Here is a 20,079-nt window from a genome sequence, read left to right on the forward strand (position 1 = left end):
ATATGTGTAAATAGAATCAAAGTTATAAGTAGAATCAAAATTACATATATATAATTTAATGAAGAGGAATATAATTTTGAAGATATTGCCTAATAATGGCAACATAGAGGAGTTAAAGACTTATGCTTCTTTATCTTCATCTGTGACATTCCTTTTGGAGGAAATAAAAGACTATAATAATGATTCTACCATATGACTTTTCAATTCAAATCAAAAATTATGTGACTTAAGGAAATCTGCAAAATACTATTTCCAAGAGAGCCTTGAATTACAAAGTTCCTGTATGAAAATAGTTTTTATCCATTTGCTGTATCTGATATCTTTTTTACCTGATAATTAAGGCAATCTTAAGTTATAAGAAAAGAGAATTATGTGGTTGGCATAAACTGCTCATGAGTTTTCAAATACAGATTTTTTTTTAAAATCCTAAACAATCACAGAGTCGGTTTTGGTCACTCCAGGATCCCATTGTGTTAGCTCATTTATGATGTTCAACAATCTGCCTCAATTTTGGCCTAGTAGGACCACCTCTGGGGATCAGAGCCTTGCTGGAACCTCATACTTGTTTAGTTCCAGAATTTTCTACTGAGAACACTAGTGAAGGTACAAATTTTGATGTTCTATGTACCTTCCTTCCACTTATATCATTGCTTATGTAGTAAGAACTCAACTGAATTATGTGACTTTGAGTTACCGATGAGCTATCTAAGGTCATGTTGCCCTAAAGAAGACTGAATCAAGCACTTCCTTGTGAAGGCGTGTATTGGATATGTGGTTGTCTTCAGTTTCATACCATTGGCTCTATTATGTAATCAAAGTCAGGCTTTTGGAATTCAGCAGCTCTGATACATCTTTATTACTTTGAACAAACTTGAGAATTATATGGGAAAATCCACAGTGTGTTTTTGAGTTTTCTATTAGGATTTGAAATCAGATGCAGATATAAATAAATTTGCAGTTACCACAAAACCCGTTTTCACTGGAACATTTAAGAAATTCTTTGAAAAAACAATCTCACAGAATGTTTCACCTCCAATGTCTTACTAAAATGTCCTACTTTCAGTTTTTAATTACTCTCTTTATAAATTACTCTCTTTATATGAAGTTCCCTATCTGTTTTCTTAAGAAATGGCAAAATAGGGCCCTGCGCCATGGCTTAGTGCTAAAGTCCTCACCTTAAACGCCCCGGGATCCTATATGGGTGCCAGTTCTAATCCCAGCAGCTCCACTTTCCATCCAGCTCCCTGCTTGTGGTCTGGGAAAGCAGTCGGGGACGGCCCAAGGATTTGAAACTCTGCACCCGTGTGGGAGACCTGAAGGAAGTTCCTGGCCCCTGGCTTTGGATCAGCACAGCACCAGCCGTTGCAGTCACTTGGGGAGTAAATCATCGGACGGGAAGATCTTCCTCTCAATTTTTCTGCCTCTCTGTATATCTGACTTTGTAATAAAAATAAATAAATCTTTAAAAAAAGAGAAATGACAAAATAAGTTAACCGAAGGTATTTATTATTTCAAACATTGATTACAGAAAAGGCTTGACTCTTCAGACAGAGAGTGGCAGATTTGGCTTTAGTGTAGGGCCTGTTTCCTTGCATCAAAAACAAGGAGAATGATGGTCGGGGGCGGGGAACTACAGGAGGACCAGACTCAAGAAAAGTGGTTCCATTTTCATTGCAAAATATACAAATGACTGCTTACGAGATGTTTCTACTAATAAGTATTTCCCATGAATCCTAGAAATACCATTGAGGTAGTGCTCTAAATAATGTGAAGTTTTGGATTTTTTTTTTCAACCTCTGAAATACTGCTTACTCCTTCAATTACTTTTACAAAAATTAAAAATCCTATTTTTTCCTTTAAATGAAATCTTAACGGTGGGTAGTCAACACCAAATTTTATTTTAAATATACTGTTATATTCCAGGAATGGAATTCTAATGAGTTATTTTATCAGGTCAATTCTTATCAGAATGTTAAGCCATTTTTTCCTAAGTACTGCATAAACGATGAACAATTGATTCGATCTGCCAAATGCAGACTTAAGTGTAAGCAAGAACTGTTAATTACACATATCATTTTACCAATTTGACTATCGCAAAAGCCAATAATTCAATTTTAAAAGTCCTAATTTAGGTTAATTTCTCATTGACCATAAGTGTTGATGGGATTCATCAGACAACCATCAATTTTTCACAGTTAATTGGAAGTTCTCACTCTGGTGTGGGTTTAACAGTTGGAAAAGCTTGTCAATGTAAATTATTAATTTTTGAAAAATAAAACTATGAAATTTCACAAATAGTTCTATTTTTAGGAACACATAAATATACAGAATTACAAAAAAAGTGAGAAAAGCTAGGTATCAGTATGTTACTAGTAGTTGTTTTTGCATGGTGAGATAAAGGGTGATTTGGGGAAAAACAAATCGCAAGGAAAGAAAAGCAGTATCAAAGTCCTTAAGCCATTTTTTGTGTGTGTAATATGTAAGCAGTTTGTCCATTCTGTCCCAGAGATGGCTAAAATGATTAGCAGATTCTGTTTGGACCCATGTGGATCCTCTTGTTGCACACATATATTCAGGAGGAGTTGAATGGAAATCACAGGGAACTCACAAAGCACACCTTCCTGGGCCACACCTTTGGTCTGATACTTGGTCATTTCTCATTGTAAGACCAAGTGCTGGTCTTAAAATGTTAATGATCAACTCCAAATCTGCTTTATTTCCTGTGTATTCTGACCCATTTGCATACATTTCTAATCAAAATTACTATCTAAAATAATACTTATATATCTCTGCTTAAAATCTCACACATCTAAAACTAAAATATTTCAGAATTTATGAAGTTATAGATTTTTCTGTTTTTCCTAAGCAAAGCTTTGAGTTTTCAGCATAAACCTTAGAAGGATTTATGGAAAAGTTTTAAAGATCAAAGAATAATGAATAACTGGAGGGTTCTACAGGGACTTTGTTCCAACCTTTAATTTATGCAAACTGGGGTTAAGTACACTTTTCTTTCTTGTAGGAAAACAGGAAATGTTTGGTGTAGATAACATTATTTTAAATAAGATTTATCCCTTTCAGCAGTTGATAGTTTGATCTGCTTATCTTTTATGTCACAATTTATCATGGATGTACAGCCTTTTAGAAAGACTCAAAATAATTTTGAGGTATCTCCATCAGTTACTCTTTAATATTACTTATATTTTTATTTGTGTTAAGAAATATTGCAAATACTAAAACCAATCACAACAAGGCATAAAGTAGTGGTCTGACTTGTACTCCTAAACATGGTCTAGATTCCAGCATCTAATTTCTACTTCTGGAAAATATTAATTTGTATGTGTTATACTTATAAAATGTAGCTAAAATTATCTGTTTTAAAATGTCATCATAATTAAGTTAGAACATTTTAAAGTACTCAGAATAAGGGCCTAAAGATAGACATTAAAAAGATCCAGTTCATTATCCTATCAAGAAAGTACTGATCCAGTATGTGTGACTATCAAGTGGATAATGTCTCTCATTTTTCAACTTTCTTTGGCTTATTCTGAATAAATTTTAGGTCTCTGCCTTCTGGTGTTCTTGTTTTCATGGATGTTCTCTGAAGTATTTGTTGAGGTTTTCTTTTTTGAGTATCTCAAATAAAATGTCACTGTTCTCATTTTCTTACCTAGTTTTAAATGAGGAACAATTAATTAAAATATACAACAGATAAAATAATGAGATTGCCTTCACTTTCCACACAACATTGGTTGATTGAACTTTTACATTTCACTGAAGCAATTAAATTGCCCAGTAAGAATGCATTTGGCTGTAAATTTAACATCTCATGAACTAATGGAAAAAAAAAATCAACAAATTGCTTGGTCTAAAAATGACTTACTCTAATTGCTTTTGTACTGTCTTCAATTATAAAAATAAATAAATAAATAAAAAGATCATAGGAGGAAAGTTCCAAAAGGAATGAAAATAGAAAGGAAAAAGAAGAAGAGTGGAAAAAAAAACAAAAGAAAGGAGAGGGAGAAGTTACACTTGCAAGGCAGTAGAGGCAGACATGCTGCTGGGTGGCAAAATTTCTGTGTCAGTGTAACAGACCACATACAAATCCCACAGAATATTCTGTAGTGATCTGGGTGAGAAGTCCTTCTCGCAAGTTTGATTTCAGACATTATCTTTTCTACTTACAGTGGTCATTGGGTCCCTGGAGCTCTTTGTTATAGCTTCTTATCTCAACCTAACATTAATTCTACACAAAGCAAATGCCTGGGCAGTTTATTTTTAGTAGATCACATGATTTCTACAGCAACATTTGGAGTCAGCATACTAGTCTTCATCATCCCTTTCAACTTACAAAAACAAAATACAGGAAACAAAACAGATGCATTATGTGAGCTTAGTGCTAAAGTTAGAGGCTGCTTGGGATGCCCAAAGGCCATATCAAAGCACCTGGATTTGGGTTTGGCTTCCACTTGCAACCCTGTTTTCTACTAACCTGCACTCTGGAAGGCAGAGCCTGGCAGCTCAGATACTCTGATCTGGCTCAGCTTGGCCCAGCCCCAGGTGCTGTATTTGTGGAGTAAATCAGTTGATGTAGGTTCTCTCTCTGTCTCTTTGTATTTCAAGTAAAATAAATAGAGCAAATATGAAGAAAACTTGGTGAACGTTTTTTAATAAAGAAAAAAAAGATGCTAAGAGAAGTGGATGATTTACTAAAGGTGACACATGTAGCCTTTGGCCCTTAAACCTTATAAAACATGCAAACTATTTAAACAAAACCCGCATACTTCTTGCCATATATTGTAAAAAGCATCTGTTGTGGCTATCTTTCAGCAAATAATTGTTCAGTTAACTTAAGAAATAGATTATGTAAGAGATCATAGTTGCTCTTTTTAGTTTTTTTAATTTTGGATGAATAGTAACTACCTGTATATATATATTTTTTAAAGATTTATTTTATTTTTATTACAAAGTCAGATATACTGAGAGGAGGAGAGACAGAGAGGAAGTGGAGCTGCCGGGATTAGAACCAGCGGCCACATGGGATCAAGGCGAGGACCTTAGCCACTAGGCCACACTGCCGAGCCCATACCTGTATATTTTTTAAAGAGTAACATGTAATCATGCCGTGAACTAACCTTTCTATTTCCTTTTTCATGGATTTTAGTTACTCTACTTTTCTGTAGAACCTGAACTCAGTGTTTTTAGCCAACTGTGCTTTGGCATTCAGCATCTACCCTTCCCAGTACCTCTTCTAATTGCTATTTTAGATTCATATTGAGTGTGTGTGTGTGTGTGTGTGTGTGTGTGTGTGTGAGTATAACTTCCACACAAGGGAGAGGACATGAGGTATTTGCCTTTCTTTGTATGGCTTGTTTCATTTAAGATGATGATCTCCAGTTTCATTCATTTTGTAGCCAATGTAAGGATGTTACTTTGTGGTGGGAAAAATGATATTCTGTGTATGTATGCCACATCTTCTTTGCTCCTTCTTACATCCAGGGATGCCTAGGTTGACTGGTCTTGGCTTTTGTGAGTTATGCTATATTGGGCCTGGCAGTGCAGAAATCTCTTTTATGTGATAATCTCATTACCACTGGATGTATTCCTGGAAGTGTGATAGCTGGTGCATAGGACACGTCTGTGTTTAGATTTAAAGAGCTTCCATTCTCCTCTCTACGTTTCATCATGCTGATTTACGCTCACATCAAGTGGCTAAGGGTTCCCTTTTCTGTATAAGTTCACTAATATTTTTTGAACAATATTTTTTAATAATAGCCATTTAACTGGAAGAATGGTAATACCACATTATAGATTTGTTTACATTATTTACATTTTTTGATGCCTCACTTTTTTTACATATTTGTTTTCCATTTGTGGGTTTTCTGAGTTTTTGGAAAGTCTCATCAATTCTCATACTGATTTAATATTAATACAAGAAGAACAAATTCAGTGGAATTCATAGCTACAATTCTAAAAATATTATATTTCCCTCCTCCCTCATCCTCTCTCATTTTCATTCTTTTTCCATACCTAATTGCTGTTCCAATTCCATGGAATTATACATGTGTTTGTTTTCTCCCCCCAGTAGAAATTTTGCTTTCCCGCTAGTTTAGAATTGTCTATATGTTTTAAAATCAGTGTTATTTGTCATGTTCATTTTGAAAATCTCTCTTGTAACTTTTCTTTATGGCTTGTACTTTCATTGAACATGTGGGAAGGCAATATGCTGTATCCCATAGAATTTTCATGGAAGAATTCCCAGCTGTGTTTAACAAAGGTGGGTTAAGGCAACCTGCGTCAGAATCACCTCGGTGCTTGTTAAAATGCAGATTCCACATCCTTTAAGGCCCAACCCTGGAGAGTAAATCAAACTTTCAAAATCACCGATTTATAGATGCAGGTTTTGAGACTATAGAATCATTTATTTTATGTCAGTATTAATTCTCTTGGAAAAAAATAAAAGTGTTACACATTTTTGAAATCTCAGTTGTCATTTTTTTTATTAGACCATAAGAAATACACCAACATATTGCTACTATGTTGATAAATCAATTTGGATATTCATGAAACTATGCCTGAGATGACAGCTGAGGAATGAAATGTTGATCCATGGGTAACCCTTGACGACCTGAGGCGAAATAATCCAGAAACAAAAGAAAAACATCATATAAGTTGACTTATTTGGGACACTCAGGATCAATATCTTAAAATACATATTATGATCTAATCATCCTTATCAAAAGTTTATCATTCATTTTTTTAAGAGGAAATAACTGACTGGACTGGATATAATGAAATGTTGAAGACTATTTTTCTGTCATGTGTGTTCTGCTTGGAGAAATGGGAATTATGTTTAAGTACATAAACAACAATGTAGCAAATGGAAACTTTCAAACGTGATGTAATAGCAGGGCCAAAGAAACTGAAGACTGTAAGGTTCTTCAAGGATTCCATACTCTTTGTTGTTGGTGGTGTTAATTTTCTACATTTAAACTGTCACTGGCGTCAGTTCTACTGTATCCATCCGTTGCAAAATCCATTTTCACACTTACTTTGAAATTACTTTTTTCTTTTTGCTCTAGTTTGATGTTTTAGGCTTAAACAGGCTATTATATTGTGGAGCTCAATGTTACTGAAAATACTAGTACATAAAAGAAAGTCAAAATATATAGGGAAAGCAGAAACACTTAATTTACATACCTTCAACTGATCCTGAAAACTACATTAGTGTGTGTGTGTGTGTGTGTGTGTGTGATATATAAGATCTGTATAAAACTGTTGTCACTGTGAATGACACACAGCCCATTTCTGTGCTAGTGTGCCTCTTGAGCTATACCAACAGAATAGCTGAAAACCAAAACTGCCATTCAAAGCAGAAGGGGCTCTCCTGGAAGATAGTGTGACATCAGGTCAATATGTTACTTCAGCTGACTGTAGCAGAAGACATCTAGGAGATCTCATCCTGCAAATTAGCTTTCTGGATCAAGATAGTTTATTAGTTGGCACTGAAGAAATTCTCTGTGTGTTTTCCAAGGCTAAGGTTAAGGTGATAAAGCAATTGAGCCTTTTAAACTTAAAGAAAGGTGGAGGTGAAATGAAATAGCCATTCAAAAATACAAATAATTGAGTCTCTTTGTTAACAGGCAGGAGGTCAAGTACACACAGCCACAGCAATAATGCAGTCTGCATTCTAAACAGCTGAGTCTTCGGCTTGAGAGTGATTAGACTGGATCATTGGGAACTAATTAAAATGAGATTTTTATTTAAATGAGACAGTTTGAAAAAAATAATATGAGATTCAAACATAGTTATTCACCATACTTTTTGTCTTTAGTTCTGCAGTTACAACTCTAACTTCCTGACCCTTAAAATTAAATCATTTTAAGTGTTTTTAAAAATCTATAATAATTTTACAGCAGGATATTGATTATGTGATTAGATCAGTAAAACTACAAGTAGATAGGCTTTTGTGTATCAGAGTTAGTAAAGATGAAATATCTTCCTTCCAACATTTACATTAGCTACCTCTTTATCGTAGAATTCTTATGTTTGTTGTATTTCAAAATTGAGAGCCTGGAGTTAGAATAATTTAGGTAATTGTAAGTATAAAAGACAAGATGTTCAGAACATTTTATTCCTCTATGCAATACTAAACAGTGTAAGAGAAAATGATTTTGTTTATATCAGACCAAAAGCAAGCTTGTGTGTTATCTAGCTGACAGATCATCTCTGACAAGAGTTAAGTGTTCAGAATAAGTAAGAGGCAGTTCTGAAGGAGCTATTGGAGAAGAAGATTGAAGAAGACCAAGAACATGTCTTGGGTTGTGCTGCAAAGAATTAGAGGGAGGTATCTGAGTGCCAGCAAGCAGCCTGGAGGGATGGGCATGTGCTGGAAAAAGCAAGACTAACAGATGGCCGTGGTGAGAAAGAACTGATAAAGGGTGGGAGAGACGCGGTAGGCATCAGTAGTGCTTTAGGGCTGTACATTTTAACATAAAGCTGAATCAGAGGATTTTTATGAGAAGTATTTACTTAATTTTTTTTTAGAAACAAATTTTAAGGAGTAGGGTTAGGCTGTTTTAAAAGATTGAAATAGAGTTTAATAATATTATAAAAATCAAAACATCTTTCCATGTCTCATTCTAATACATGGTTCCATTACGTATAAAAACGCACTCTAATAGACCCCTGCAAGCATATTTTACGTTGGAGATCTTCCTTGATCACTGGTGTTTGTGCCCATGTCTCTTGGCAAAGCTCCCATGCAGCAGAGCAATGAACCTCATAGGTTTCAACCAATCAGATGAAGAATGGTGGGTGGTGAGCATATGGTTCTGAGAATCTGCTTTTATTTAAATCAGAGCCTCCTTCATACATTAAACCCACGGGTTTGTAAGACCAGTTGGAGACTGTTTCCCTTACTTCTATTTAGCCTTGTTTTTGCCCATGGTAGATGTATTTGATGATTTCAAATTATTCTTATACCTGTGTCTGGGCAAGACTCATTAAGCTTCAGCCAAGGGGGCCATATGGCAATCAGGATCCCTATGAATTTCATCCGCACATGGTGATGAGGGTTTCCTCCCATTTTGACTTAATAGCCTCCCACTGCTGCTCTGATGTTGAGGAAAGCCGTTGATCTGTGTAGTGGTTTCAGAGCCTGTGAAATGGCCAACTCAGGAAATGCATCGACATGGCAGCTGTAGAGATTAGAGTCCATTTCATGTGTATACAGAATGAGAAGACCAATGCTCAGAAAAGCAGGCAAGCCTTCCTGAATTAATCAATGCCTTTCAAGCTAGAATCAAAGCAGCTTTCTGGAAGGAACAGCCAGTGAAGCCAACACATTGCCATTTTAAGCGGGTGTACAGTTATTCAGAACAGAATTTTATGGATTAGAAAATAGAAGAAGTTATAGTATGTGTATGCTGAAAATGACAGAAAAGGGTAAAGCTCTGACAAACTGTAACCTCATCCTTGTCTCTCTGTATATATAAAGATATCTATATAGATAGATAGATACAGAGATGTGTATATATATGCATATACATATATATCTATATAAGCCAAACACATCTGTGTACAGTCAACAAATTTTGGGTTGGTGGAACCTTTAGCCATGTACAAGAACTCATTACTATGCAAAATATGGGTGTGACTTTTGAGAAGGGCTTTCTCAGGTATTTTCTGTCTAGAACACCAGGAACTAATACTACTCTGTTTTATGTGTTTTTGTATAGTTTTAATTTAATTTAATTTAATTTAATTTAATTTAATTTAATTTACACCAAGAAGACAGATTGCAAGCATTCCATAGGTACAGTTCCAAGAAGATAATCAACTACTGGATAATTTTTCTCAGATTTGCTACACAATGATTTAAAAAGAATTATATATATGTGTGTATATGTATGTATGTATATATATATATGTGATATATTGGTTTGTTGTATGTATTCACTGTGAAATTAGTGGATCAAGCTATTAACATATCCATATCTTTATGTTTTGGGGAGTGAGTATAATGAACATATTTAGGATGACTTGCATTGCCATTTTTGCATTTTTATGTTTTTCAATACATTATATTGAATAATGTTCCATATTGTATAGTAGATCTACAGAGTTCCTGTGTAATTGAAACTCTAGACCTTTTGACTAACATTTCACCATCTCCACCTGCCACATCATTGACAAACCCCATTCCACTTGCTGTAATTGAGATGGTTTCAAGTTTCAGTTTTTCTTACAAAGATTAATCCTTTGCCAGGATAACCTAACAGGAGAAAGGATTGTGAAGAATATCATAACATCCTTACCAGGACTCCAGGCCCTGCCCAGTGGCTAGATCCAAAGGCAGCAATAGTCCAGGTCTGCTCCCACTGAGGGCAATGACACCCTGGTCTGGGACTTGGTTTTGGTTCACCTGGCAGTGTTTCTCTGCTGACTGCTTCACGCTTGTGCTATCTTGCCTTAGCCTAATGACATCGCTTTTATTGGTCTTTGGAAATAATTCTCCCCCAGGTTTCATCTCTTGTTCACTTTAGTTCCTTCACAGTCCTTTCCATTTCTTTTAACCTGTTACCTCAGACTGCCATCCTCAGACTGCCTGCCTCTTTTTGCCAAAAGGTGCTCCTTCTCAGCTACTAAAATCGCTTTCCAAATTAAGCCTTTCCAGCTTCTCAGACACAACACTCTTTCCCCCTCCTATGTAACTCTACGTAATTCATGAAATGGAGAAAAAAAAGTCATAATGGAAGATCTAATAACATGCACAGGTATTTGATCTTAGTGTTGTTTTGCTTACGTTATTAAAAGACAAATCATAGTAACCAGTTATTTTAGCTTAAACAACAGAAAATAAAGCATAGAACATGTTTCTGATAACTTAGTGACTAGAGCAATATTAAATAACTTCAAGCTGAGCACATAAAGGATGATGTTGTTTTCAGGGGTGACCAGTTGTAGTTGATTTTGTAAAATCTCAGACGTTTTGTGTTTTTGTCTGAAGACAGTTTGCTGATACTGTTCAGTCTGCTACTGGGGGCATGACGTTGACATTTACAAAGGAGCTAACCATGTATAGATATTAGAGCCTAAGAACTCTTCAACAAAGCAATAGTATTGTATTTTAAAAATTAAGAGGTTCAAGAAGGTGTTAGCAGGAATGAGTCAGGGTACCTCATATTAAACCTCTGTTTGATTCTCACCCTGCCAACCTTCTCAAGGAAAATAAGTATTTTGAGGAAACTAGGGTAGTATCAATGGTTATAAGGGATCCCGTCTCTCCCCACAAAATTTAACTAGGAAATATTGAATCTAGTAGCATCATCCAAATATTAATAATACATGCCACTATAGTCTCTAGGGAACTTATTAATCCACAGAAATATGCAATAGAATAAGGAAATGGAATGACTACAAATGTTAATAAAATCAGATATGCAAAAATATGTAAGTTTCTTTCCAATGCAAGAAAAACTTTTTTATTTTAGGGTCAGATGAAAAATTTTCTGTGGCAATTGATGGCAGATGAAGGCTGTGCATGATTCCCTGGCTTGTCAAGGCAACATCTAAGCTCTGGAGAGTTTATGATATGATGGTATCAGGCAAAGAACTCTGCTCTTCAGTTTGCTCCTCTGCTTGTTGGAATCCCTGGAAGAATATACAGGGTTGATTCACTCTTAGTTGCAAAGATCTCTCCATTACCGCCCTCCATTGTACTGTCTCCTTTCCCATCTGGCTCAGCACTGTCCAACCCCAAACGTGTCAGGGGGCAGTTGTAGTCACGGGACAAAAGCTCTGGGGAACAGTACAGACTTCCTGTTTGTGTGTGTGTGTCCAAAGTTACAGTGTTTGGAGTGCACAGCTCTGCTGAGCATGTGTACACCCGAAACACCTGCTGGGCACAATTAAGCAATTTTCCAAAGTTTAATTCACCATTTCACTATTTCTATTGAAATAGTAAGCATTTTATCATTTTTCAGATGTCTTCTTGCTTAGAAATTTATTACAAGTGAAAAAGTTGGTTGAGCTTATATGTTGAGAGACCAGGTTTAAGACTGCCCTTGTTTTCAACCTTTTGTCTTTTGCCAAGATAATCCATGCCTTCATCGTTGCTTTTCACTTCTCCCTCCCTCTCTCCCTCCCTCCCTCCCTTCCTCCCTCCTTTCCTTCCTTCCTTCCTTCCTACCTTCCTTCCTTTGAGACAGGAAGAGAGAGACAGATAAACCAAGGCCTCCCATGTGCTGCTTCACTCCCCAGCAGCCTGGAGTGCAGTCAAAAGTCAGGAACCCAGAATCAGATCTGGGTCTGTCAAGTGGATCTCAGGCACCCCAACACAGAAATCATTGCTCAGGGTGCAAATTAGTAGGAAGCTGGAACTGGAAGCAGAGCTGAGACTCAAACTGCCCTCTAAGACCTGCAAGCATCCCAAGGGGCATCTAAATTGTTGCACTAAACATGCACTCCAGGTTTAAAAACAGCATCAAAGATGACACCAACCAAAAAGCATGTGGACAAAGTATTACATTCTTGTTTTTGCTAAATTAATGATAGACATATTATATGACCACCACAGTTTATATTGAATACATACAAACCCTTAGCAACATTTTATTTTTATTGATGCATTTTAATATCCCATTTTTTCCCCAATGAGTTACTTTAATTCCAGGTGATACAGAGACCACAGAAATGAAATTCCTTAGAGTGCTAAAACTATCTATTATTTAATATATTTTTGGTTGTCTCAGACAGAATTGGGAGGGACATCTAAAGGATCTGTAAGTGTCCTAAACAGAAGACCCAAATCCCATCAGATTCAATGTAATCAAACACCTTCTCATTGTAGCTGTACATTGATGACCTCATCAGACTCGAGGAGCTGTAGCTTCATGGGTGAGTTGCTTCTAGTTTCCTGGTCTTCAGGAAACTCTGATCTGCTTTCTTTTTAAAATAAAGCATCCTCGCAACTAAGCTATTGAAAACCTGTAAAACTTAGTTTCACAAGTAGGTGCAACTACTTTACATGATTTCATTTTCTCTGTAAAATGTCCTATAAAATATAAATTTTATGGAAATGACATAGTTCTTTCGATAAAGTTATGCTTTCAATATGTATTTATTTTTTTCAGTTTTGTGCAATGACATTCCCTTTAAAAATAGTTTAATTCAAAATATGACTTGCACTGAAAACATTTTTCTCCATCCATAATTTTCAGATATGTATTAAATGATCATTTATATGATGTATGAGATGTTCCTTGAAATGAGTCTGTTAACTCAGAAGACTTAAAATGAGATTAGCAGGAAATGAACCGTATTAGCAGAGATCCACCATGGCTGCATTACAAATTACTCCTTTACCTAGTAATGTAAAACAGCAAACATTTATGATGTCACCTACTTCCTGAGGACCAGGAAACCAGAAGGAACTCATCCAAGGAGTTACAGCTCCTGGAGTCTGATGAGGTTGCTATCAAGCTGTTAAACAGAAATAACTTGTGAAAACTTGATCCAGGCTGGAAGATCAGTTTTGATGCTCCCTATAATGGGTATAACCCTAGGGGAGGGATTTATAAGTGAGAAACAGAGGAGGGCTAATGAGGGAGTGAAAGGAGGTGTAAGGAGGTAGGTTAGTAGCACAAAGTGCTAGTGTCAACTCAAAAATGATATACCTTCAATTTGACTATATGATCTCAACCTCACAGGTCAATCTCATATAGTATAGAAAGGTACCCCAGAGCCTTGTATTCCAGAAGTGGTGAGAATTTACTTAAACAGTGTTACTTCAAGTAGAATTTTAACTACTATGAAGTAGCTTAAAACAAATGATACCTGCAATAAATGTATTCATTGTCATGTTTGAAAAGTGCACTGAACTTCATAATCATCAAGAAAGCTAAACCTAAATGTGGTTCAAAAAATTTTCTAAACATTTATTTAAAAAAAAAACGATTGTCTTTAGTGTTTCCCTGAGGATTTAAATTGACCTTCCCTATCTAAGTGAAATAAAATATATAAGTATCTGATTATTTAATACAAAAGTCCAGTTGTTTTCTTATGTGTAAGTCCTGTTTCTTATAAGTTCTTGTCTTAAAACAATATTTAATAATAAACTTTATGTCTTAATACTAAAACTCGATCCGTGTGTGTGACTTCACTGTGACTTCTTTCTTCCTCAAACTTTGAAATGAGAATGCCTTTGATAGTTCCTTCATATCCCTGGGACCAAATGGGATTGATGCCATGTCACGTGAGCAAAGCCTTCTGTATTGGTCTAAGTAGCCCGTTTTGCCGTGAAATTTCTTGTCCCTTACTTAAATCCACACAGACATAACTGATTGTATAATCTTATCTTACTCCGCTAGGTCTCCTAAAAACCCACAACAGAAAATCATTAAGAGAGTGATTGCTCTTGAAGGAGATATTATAAGGTGAGTACCTAAACTGTTGCTTGTGAATAAGGTAAGTACCTGTTTCTGAAGTCAAAATTTAAAGGTATAGATGTTTGTTGAGTGTCTGATGATGTTACCTGGAAGTGTATCTCAATTGAAAGAGGACTAAACCTTTGAAGGCATTTCAGATGAGTTGGCATGTTTTAAGTAAGCATCACGAACCATTTTGGAATGTAAGACATGAATTTACTGATTGGATTATTATCTTTATTTGAAAGGCATAAAATAAATAGATATTCCAACAAAATGAAAAGACTCAAAATTGATCATTAGACAATTGTACTCTGCTATTAAAATTAGTACCATTATTTCAGGACTAGGGCCAAGGTTTAGTTTAGAAATATTTAAGAGCATTTTTATAGTGTTAAACACAAATGCAGACAGAGAAGTCTTTTGTAGTCACAAAGTTGGAGGAAAGCAAAGTATGTGAGACAGAAAAATTCTGAATCAATGATAAGAATAGAAGCTGTAGACTATAGCTTTGTAGCAATCCAGTATTTAAGCAATGTGTTGTGATGCCTGTTTATATTTGCTGATAAATCAAAAAATAATACTTGAGATTTCACAAGGAACAATTTACGTGGCACGAATACTCATTTTGATTACCTACTTTTAAGAATATATAGGCAACTCAGAAAAAAAAAAAAAAAGAACCCTGGGAGCTAAAATGCTTTGAAAACTATATCCAAGAAGTTTGTTGATCCTGCTTCCCCCAAATCTCTCAAAATAGCTGTATTAGTGATAGCACAGATTAGATAGTCTCACTAACATGAACCTCGGCCACCTCCACTGCAGAGTCTAGGCTGGCACTTCTCAAAAGATGGTCTGAGAATCCCTGGGGAATCTGTGAGATTTCAGGGTTGGGGGTTGGTCTATGAGATCAAAACTACCTTCCTTACAATACAAAGTGTTTGTTGGCCTTTGTGTCCTTCCTTTGTGAGGGTGTAGTGGAGTTGTATGTGATATTGCAATAGACTGAATGCAGGAGCAATTATGAGACTCTAGCTGACTTCTGTTATGTCCAACACTAAAAAGATTTGCAAATGTTTTTAACAAAAAACCCACAGTGTTCAGTATGTTTTCATATATTTTGGAATGTATGTTTTATTTAATTGTGTTCTGTTTGTTGGCATGATCCGTTCATTATAGTTGTTTTAAATAGAATCAATGAAATGTTTTTAAAGTCTCTAGTTCAGTTTCTACTTTTATAAATATTAATAAAATTATCCATATTATGAAAAGTTCTTTGGTGTCATTCATTGTTTTTTAAAAAGGTTAAGAAAGAGTCCTGAGTTAAAAAAAATTGATCAGAATTGACTCCTTTACTGGAGTATGATACCAGTGGAATTATCACATTGAGTGATGTGTTTTTGGTTATATTCTTGAATATTTGGACTTTTTCTTTCAAGAACTGTGTTGAGTTATAACTTAAATGTAATATGATTAATTCATTTTCAATATAAAGACCAATCAGCTCTAGTATGAATTTGCTATCTCCAGAAATGATCTCCTACCTATTTACACTAAATTCCTGTTCCCATTCCCAGCCCCACCCAGGCAACCATACATCTGCTTTCTTTCTCTGGTTTATGCTTTTCTAGAGTTTTAGTTGCATGGAATTATATAATATGTATTTTTCTTATATATCTGATCTTAAAAAATGTAGCACCATAGTTTTTAAATTTCTCTGTGTTACGCATATGTCTATAGTTTATCTCTAGTACTAAATATACTCTGTTGTATGGCCATACCACATTGCACTCATCCATTTACAGGTTGATGAACACTGGTGTCTTTTCTAATTTGGAGATGGTACGAGTTGGATGTTTGCATGCTGCTGTGGATATTTGTGTCATTGAGTGAACACATGTTTTCTTTTGGTCATATGCCCAGGGTGCTGAATGTTATTCTTTTTATTTTAATGTTTATTTTTATTGCAAAGTCAGATTTACAGACAGAAGGAGAGAAAGAAAGATCTTCCATCCACTGATTCACTCCCCAGATAGTCGCAAGGGCTAGAGCTGAGCTAATGTGAAACCACAAGCCAGAAGCTTCTTTTAGGTCTCCAACATGGGTGCAGGGTCTCAAGGTTTTGAGCTGTCATCAACTGCTTTCCCAGGCCACAGACAGGGAGCTAGATGGGAAGTGGAGCAGCTGGAATGTGAACCAGCGTCGATACGGGATCCTGGTGAAAGATAAAGACTTTAGCCACTAGGCTATCATGCTGGGCCATGAATTCTATCTTAGTTTAACTTTTTTTTAAAAAAGATTCATTCATTTTTATTGGAAAGGCAGGTCAAATTTACAGAGATAAGGAGAGACAGAGAGAAATATTCTGTCCACTGGTCTCCCAAGCATGTGCAGGGACCCAGGACTTTGGGTCATCCTCTACTGCTTTCCCAGGCCTCACAGGGATCTGGATGGGAACTGGAGCAGCTGGGATATGAACAGTACCTATATGAGATCCTGGTGCATGCAAGGCAAGCAAGGATTTAACCATTAGGCTATCACATCGGGCCCCTTAGTTTAACATGTTAACCAACTGCCCAGCTGTTTTTCACAGTGCGATATCATCTAATGGTCTACCTGCAAGGTATAAATGCTGTAGTTTCCTCACATCACTTCTTGGTCTGGTGAATGCTTTTGATTAGTCCTAGTGGATGTGAAGTAGATGCTAGCTGTGTTTTTGATTTGCATTTCTCTCCAAGTTAATGATGCTGAGCAACTGTCCGTGTGCTTACTTGACATTCGTATTTCTTTGTGGGTGAAATGTCTGTTCAAATCATTTACCCACTTTGTATTGCACTATTTATATTTCCAGTTGTAAGAGGCCGTTTGGTTGGGATTCTGTCAAGCCAGTGAGCATTTTGTGGAGTCTGTGTGTGTATAATGCTGTGCTTTTAATCAAGAGTATGTGTTTTAGTGTGAAAACATGTTGTTTTCATTTCCTATAAGATATGAATTCAAAATTGAAGGTGCTTAATGACATTATATTTTCCCAAGAGCCTATCCAAGCTTTGTGATATTTGTTGGAAACCAAGAAGAGCAGTACATTCTAAAACAGCAACAGCCACAGCAACCTTTGATATCCATAATAAATAAAATGTACTTTTATTATTTGGAAATCTATGTGAATATGTTACAAATTCCATTAAGTATGTTAGCAAACCTTGAAAACTTCATGCTAATTGAAAGAAGCCAGTCATAAAAGACCACATACTATATGAGGGCGTTTCAAAAATGAAAATAAAAGGCAAATTTATTTTACTTCAAAAGAAATTTAAAGGCTGTATATAGTTTTTTTCAAAATATGTGTTTTCCATGGTGTTTTTCAAGACCCCTTGTATGCTGCCTGCCATCTGAAATCTAATGGTCTCCTCACTTGTGACAAGCAAGGTGCTTCAGTTTGTGGAGGAGATGAGACTTGCCATCCCATCATCTTGGCAAAATTGAACTGCCTCATTAGCATGTTAGGCAGAAATGTAGATCAACAAATTTTTTTCTTAAAAAGAATTCTTGTCTTTCAGAATTTTATTACACTTATGATAGGTTTAAGTCGTGTTTTAATTTTGAATCACACATAATTAGATGATCAAGAAGGAACCATAACCTTTTTGGTTGTTAGGCTTCTTATTTATTTATTTATCAAGGCGAGAGAGAGAGACAGAGACAGAGAGACAGAGAGATCTGTAACTGGGCAAAGCTGAGACTGGAGAATTCTTTCTAGGTTTCTTGTAGCTTACAGGGACATGACACCTGAACCGTCAACTGCTGCCTCCCAGGCTGTGAGCTAGAAGGAAGCTGTGATTGGAAGGATTAAAAGCATAGCTGAAATTCTAGCCTAAGACCCTATGATGGTAATGCAGGAGTTCCAACTGACAGCTAATAACTACACCAACGCCCAGTTAGGTCTTTTAAATGTGTATTCTCATCTTCTAATCAATATTCTGTTAAAGTCCTTCTGCTTATGAAAAAAGATATGTAACTGATCACAAATGGAATATAAATTAAATAGTATTTGTAGAAATAAGGAGAAATAAGGATGGCAAGATCTAGAATCGGTGTGGCCTCAGTGTGGAACATGGTTGGTGTCACAGTGTTTCGGTTTCTGTCACATATGCCTGCTGTCTGCTGGCACCTGGTTTTCCCCTGCTTTCTTTATGTTGCAGTGGCATTTGCCCAACCACCGATGGCTGACTTCCTTGGGTGTGCCTCCCACCCAAACTATCTGCAAGAAAACGGAGTGTAACCCTCAAGTACTTTGCACGTGGGAGACCCAGACAGAGCTCTAGACCCATACCTTTGACCTGGCCCAGCCCCAAACATTTGGGGAATGAGCCAGCATATGGAAGATTTATCTCTCCTCTCTTTTTCAACACCTTTTAAATGAAATTCAAAAAGAGGAAGAAACCAGATGGGACCTAAATGAAAGAGAGAAACTGAGGGAAGAGCTTTGCAGATCTGCTTGAGTCACAACAAGATGTTACGATTTACTTAACTGGGATGGACAGCCACTGCTGGCCTTTGAACCAAGCGATGATACAATCCGATGGGCACATTAGAGGATTGCTTTGCTGTATGGGCAGTCAACTAACGAGAGGCAGTGCCAAGGAAATAACTGGCCAAACTATTTTTTTTCCTTGAAAAAATAAAGGCTTGTTTCTTGTAAAAGTAAATAAGTGTCTAGGTTATGACATGCATGGTGACTACACTGATTTATTTTTAGTGACTCAGATCGTCAAGTAGTCACATTCCTATCATAATCATTAAAATAATGTTGACAAGGGTAAAAAGTATTTATTGAGAATATTCAGCCAAATATTTCTAGGGTTAGAGGATATTTGTGGTGATCTGAACTTTCTTAGTGTCAACATTGACTAAAATCATAATACAATTGCTAAATTTTCTGAATCTATTAGCTAGGGATATAGTCATTTTCATAATGTTGATCTAAATAGGCATGCTTATCTATAACTGAACAGTAGAAAGCTAATGTAAGTAATATTTAGACAGACCTATTAGTTTCACCAAAATATGTTTCATATTTATTTGCTTTTGCTTACTAATTTGTTATGACTCACACAGAAGCCCTTTTTCAGAAAAGCCTAAAATGAATATAAAGCACTAAAATACAGCACACCACTGTGACTCAGCCACAGTTGAAATTTCCAAAGCATCCACATTGTTTGTCGGGACACTTGCATTTCCTGTTTCTGGAATTTCTTTGCCCAGTCAGCAACACATAATTTCTCCTTCACTTGGTAAGATTCACTTTAGAGACTTCTGGGACTCTGGAGGTCCATGTGGTTAGGCAATGAGGAGAGTGAGAAGAGGTCTTCGTAGTCTCCGGGGAAGAAGGTGATCGTATGACCTATCAATCACCTTAACCAGGACACTTTGAGAGTCCAAGGAACTAGTGTTAGCTATTAGATTGGGGAAAGATTAGCATCAATTGGGACTGCCAAGATAAACTGCAGCAAGTGGTTGACCTACCAGAGAAATGGAATGTACTTTATAATTCGCTTCACATAATTTGCTTTTGTTTAGTCTGTGGTCCTGCTCATTCAGGAGCATCCCAAGAAGTTCAAAGGGAACAGGATCACTTCTTGGCTGCAGGGAGGAA

At 36.2% G+C, this 20,079-nt stretch overlaps 1 protein-coding gene across 1 annotated transcript in view; it reads left to right on the forward strand.

Moving 5' to 3' along the window:
- The window catches only part of IMMP2L (inner mitochondrial membrane peptidase subunit 2), a 761,903-nt gene that overhangs the window by 493,495 nt on the left and 248,329 nt on the right, over positions 1-20,079 (forward strand). Inside the window, exon 5 of the mRNA XM_004592451.4 lies at positions 14,370-14,435. Within this exon, the coding sequence (XP_004592508.1) occupies positions 14,370-14,435 (66 nt within the window). The remainder of the gene's footprint in view (positions 1-14,369; positions 14,436-20,079) is intronic.

The sequence above is a fragment of the Ochotona princeps genome, chromosome 25 (genome assembly GCF_030435755.1).
Source record: "Ochotona princeps isolate mOchPri1 chromosome 25, mOchPri1.hap1, whole genome shotgun sequence".
In the NCBI taxonomy this organism is placed as follows: Eukaryota; Metazoa; Chordata; class Mammalia; order Lagomorpha; family Ochotonidae; genus Ochotona; species Ochotona princeps.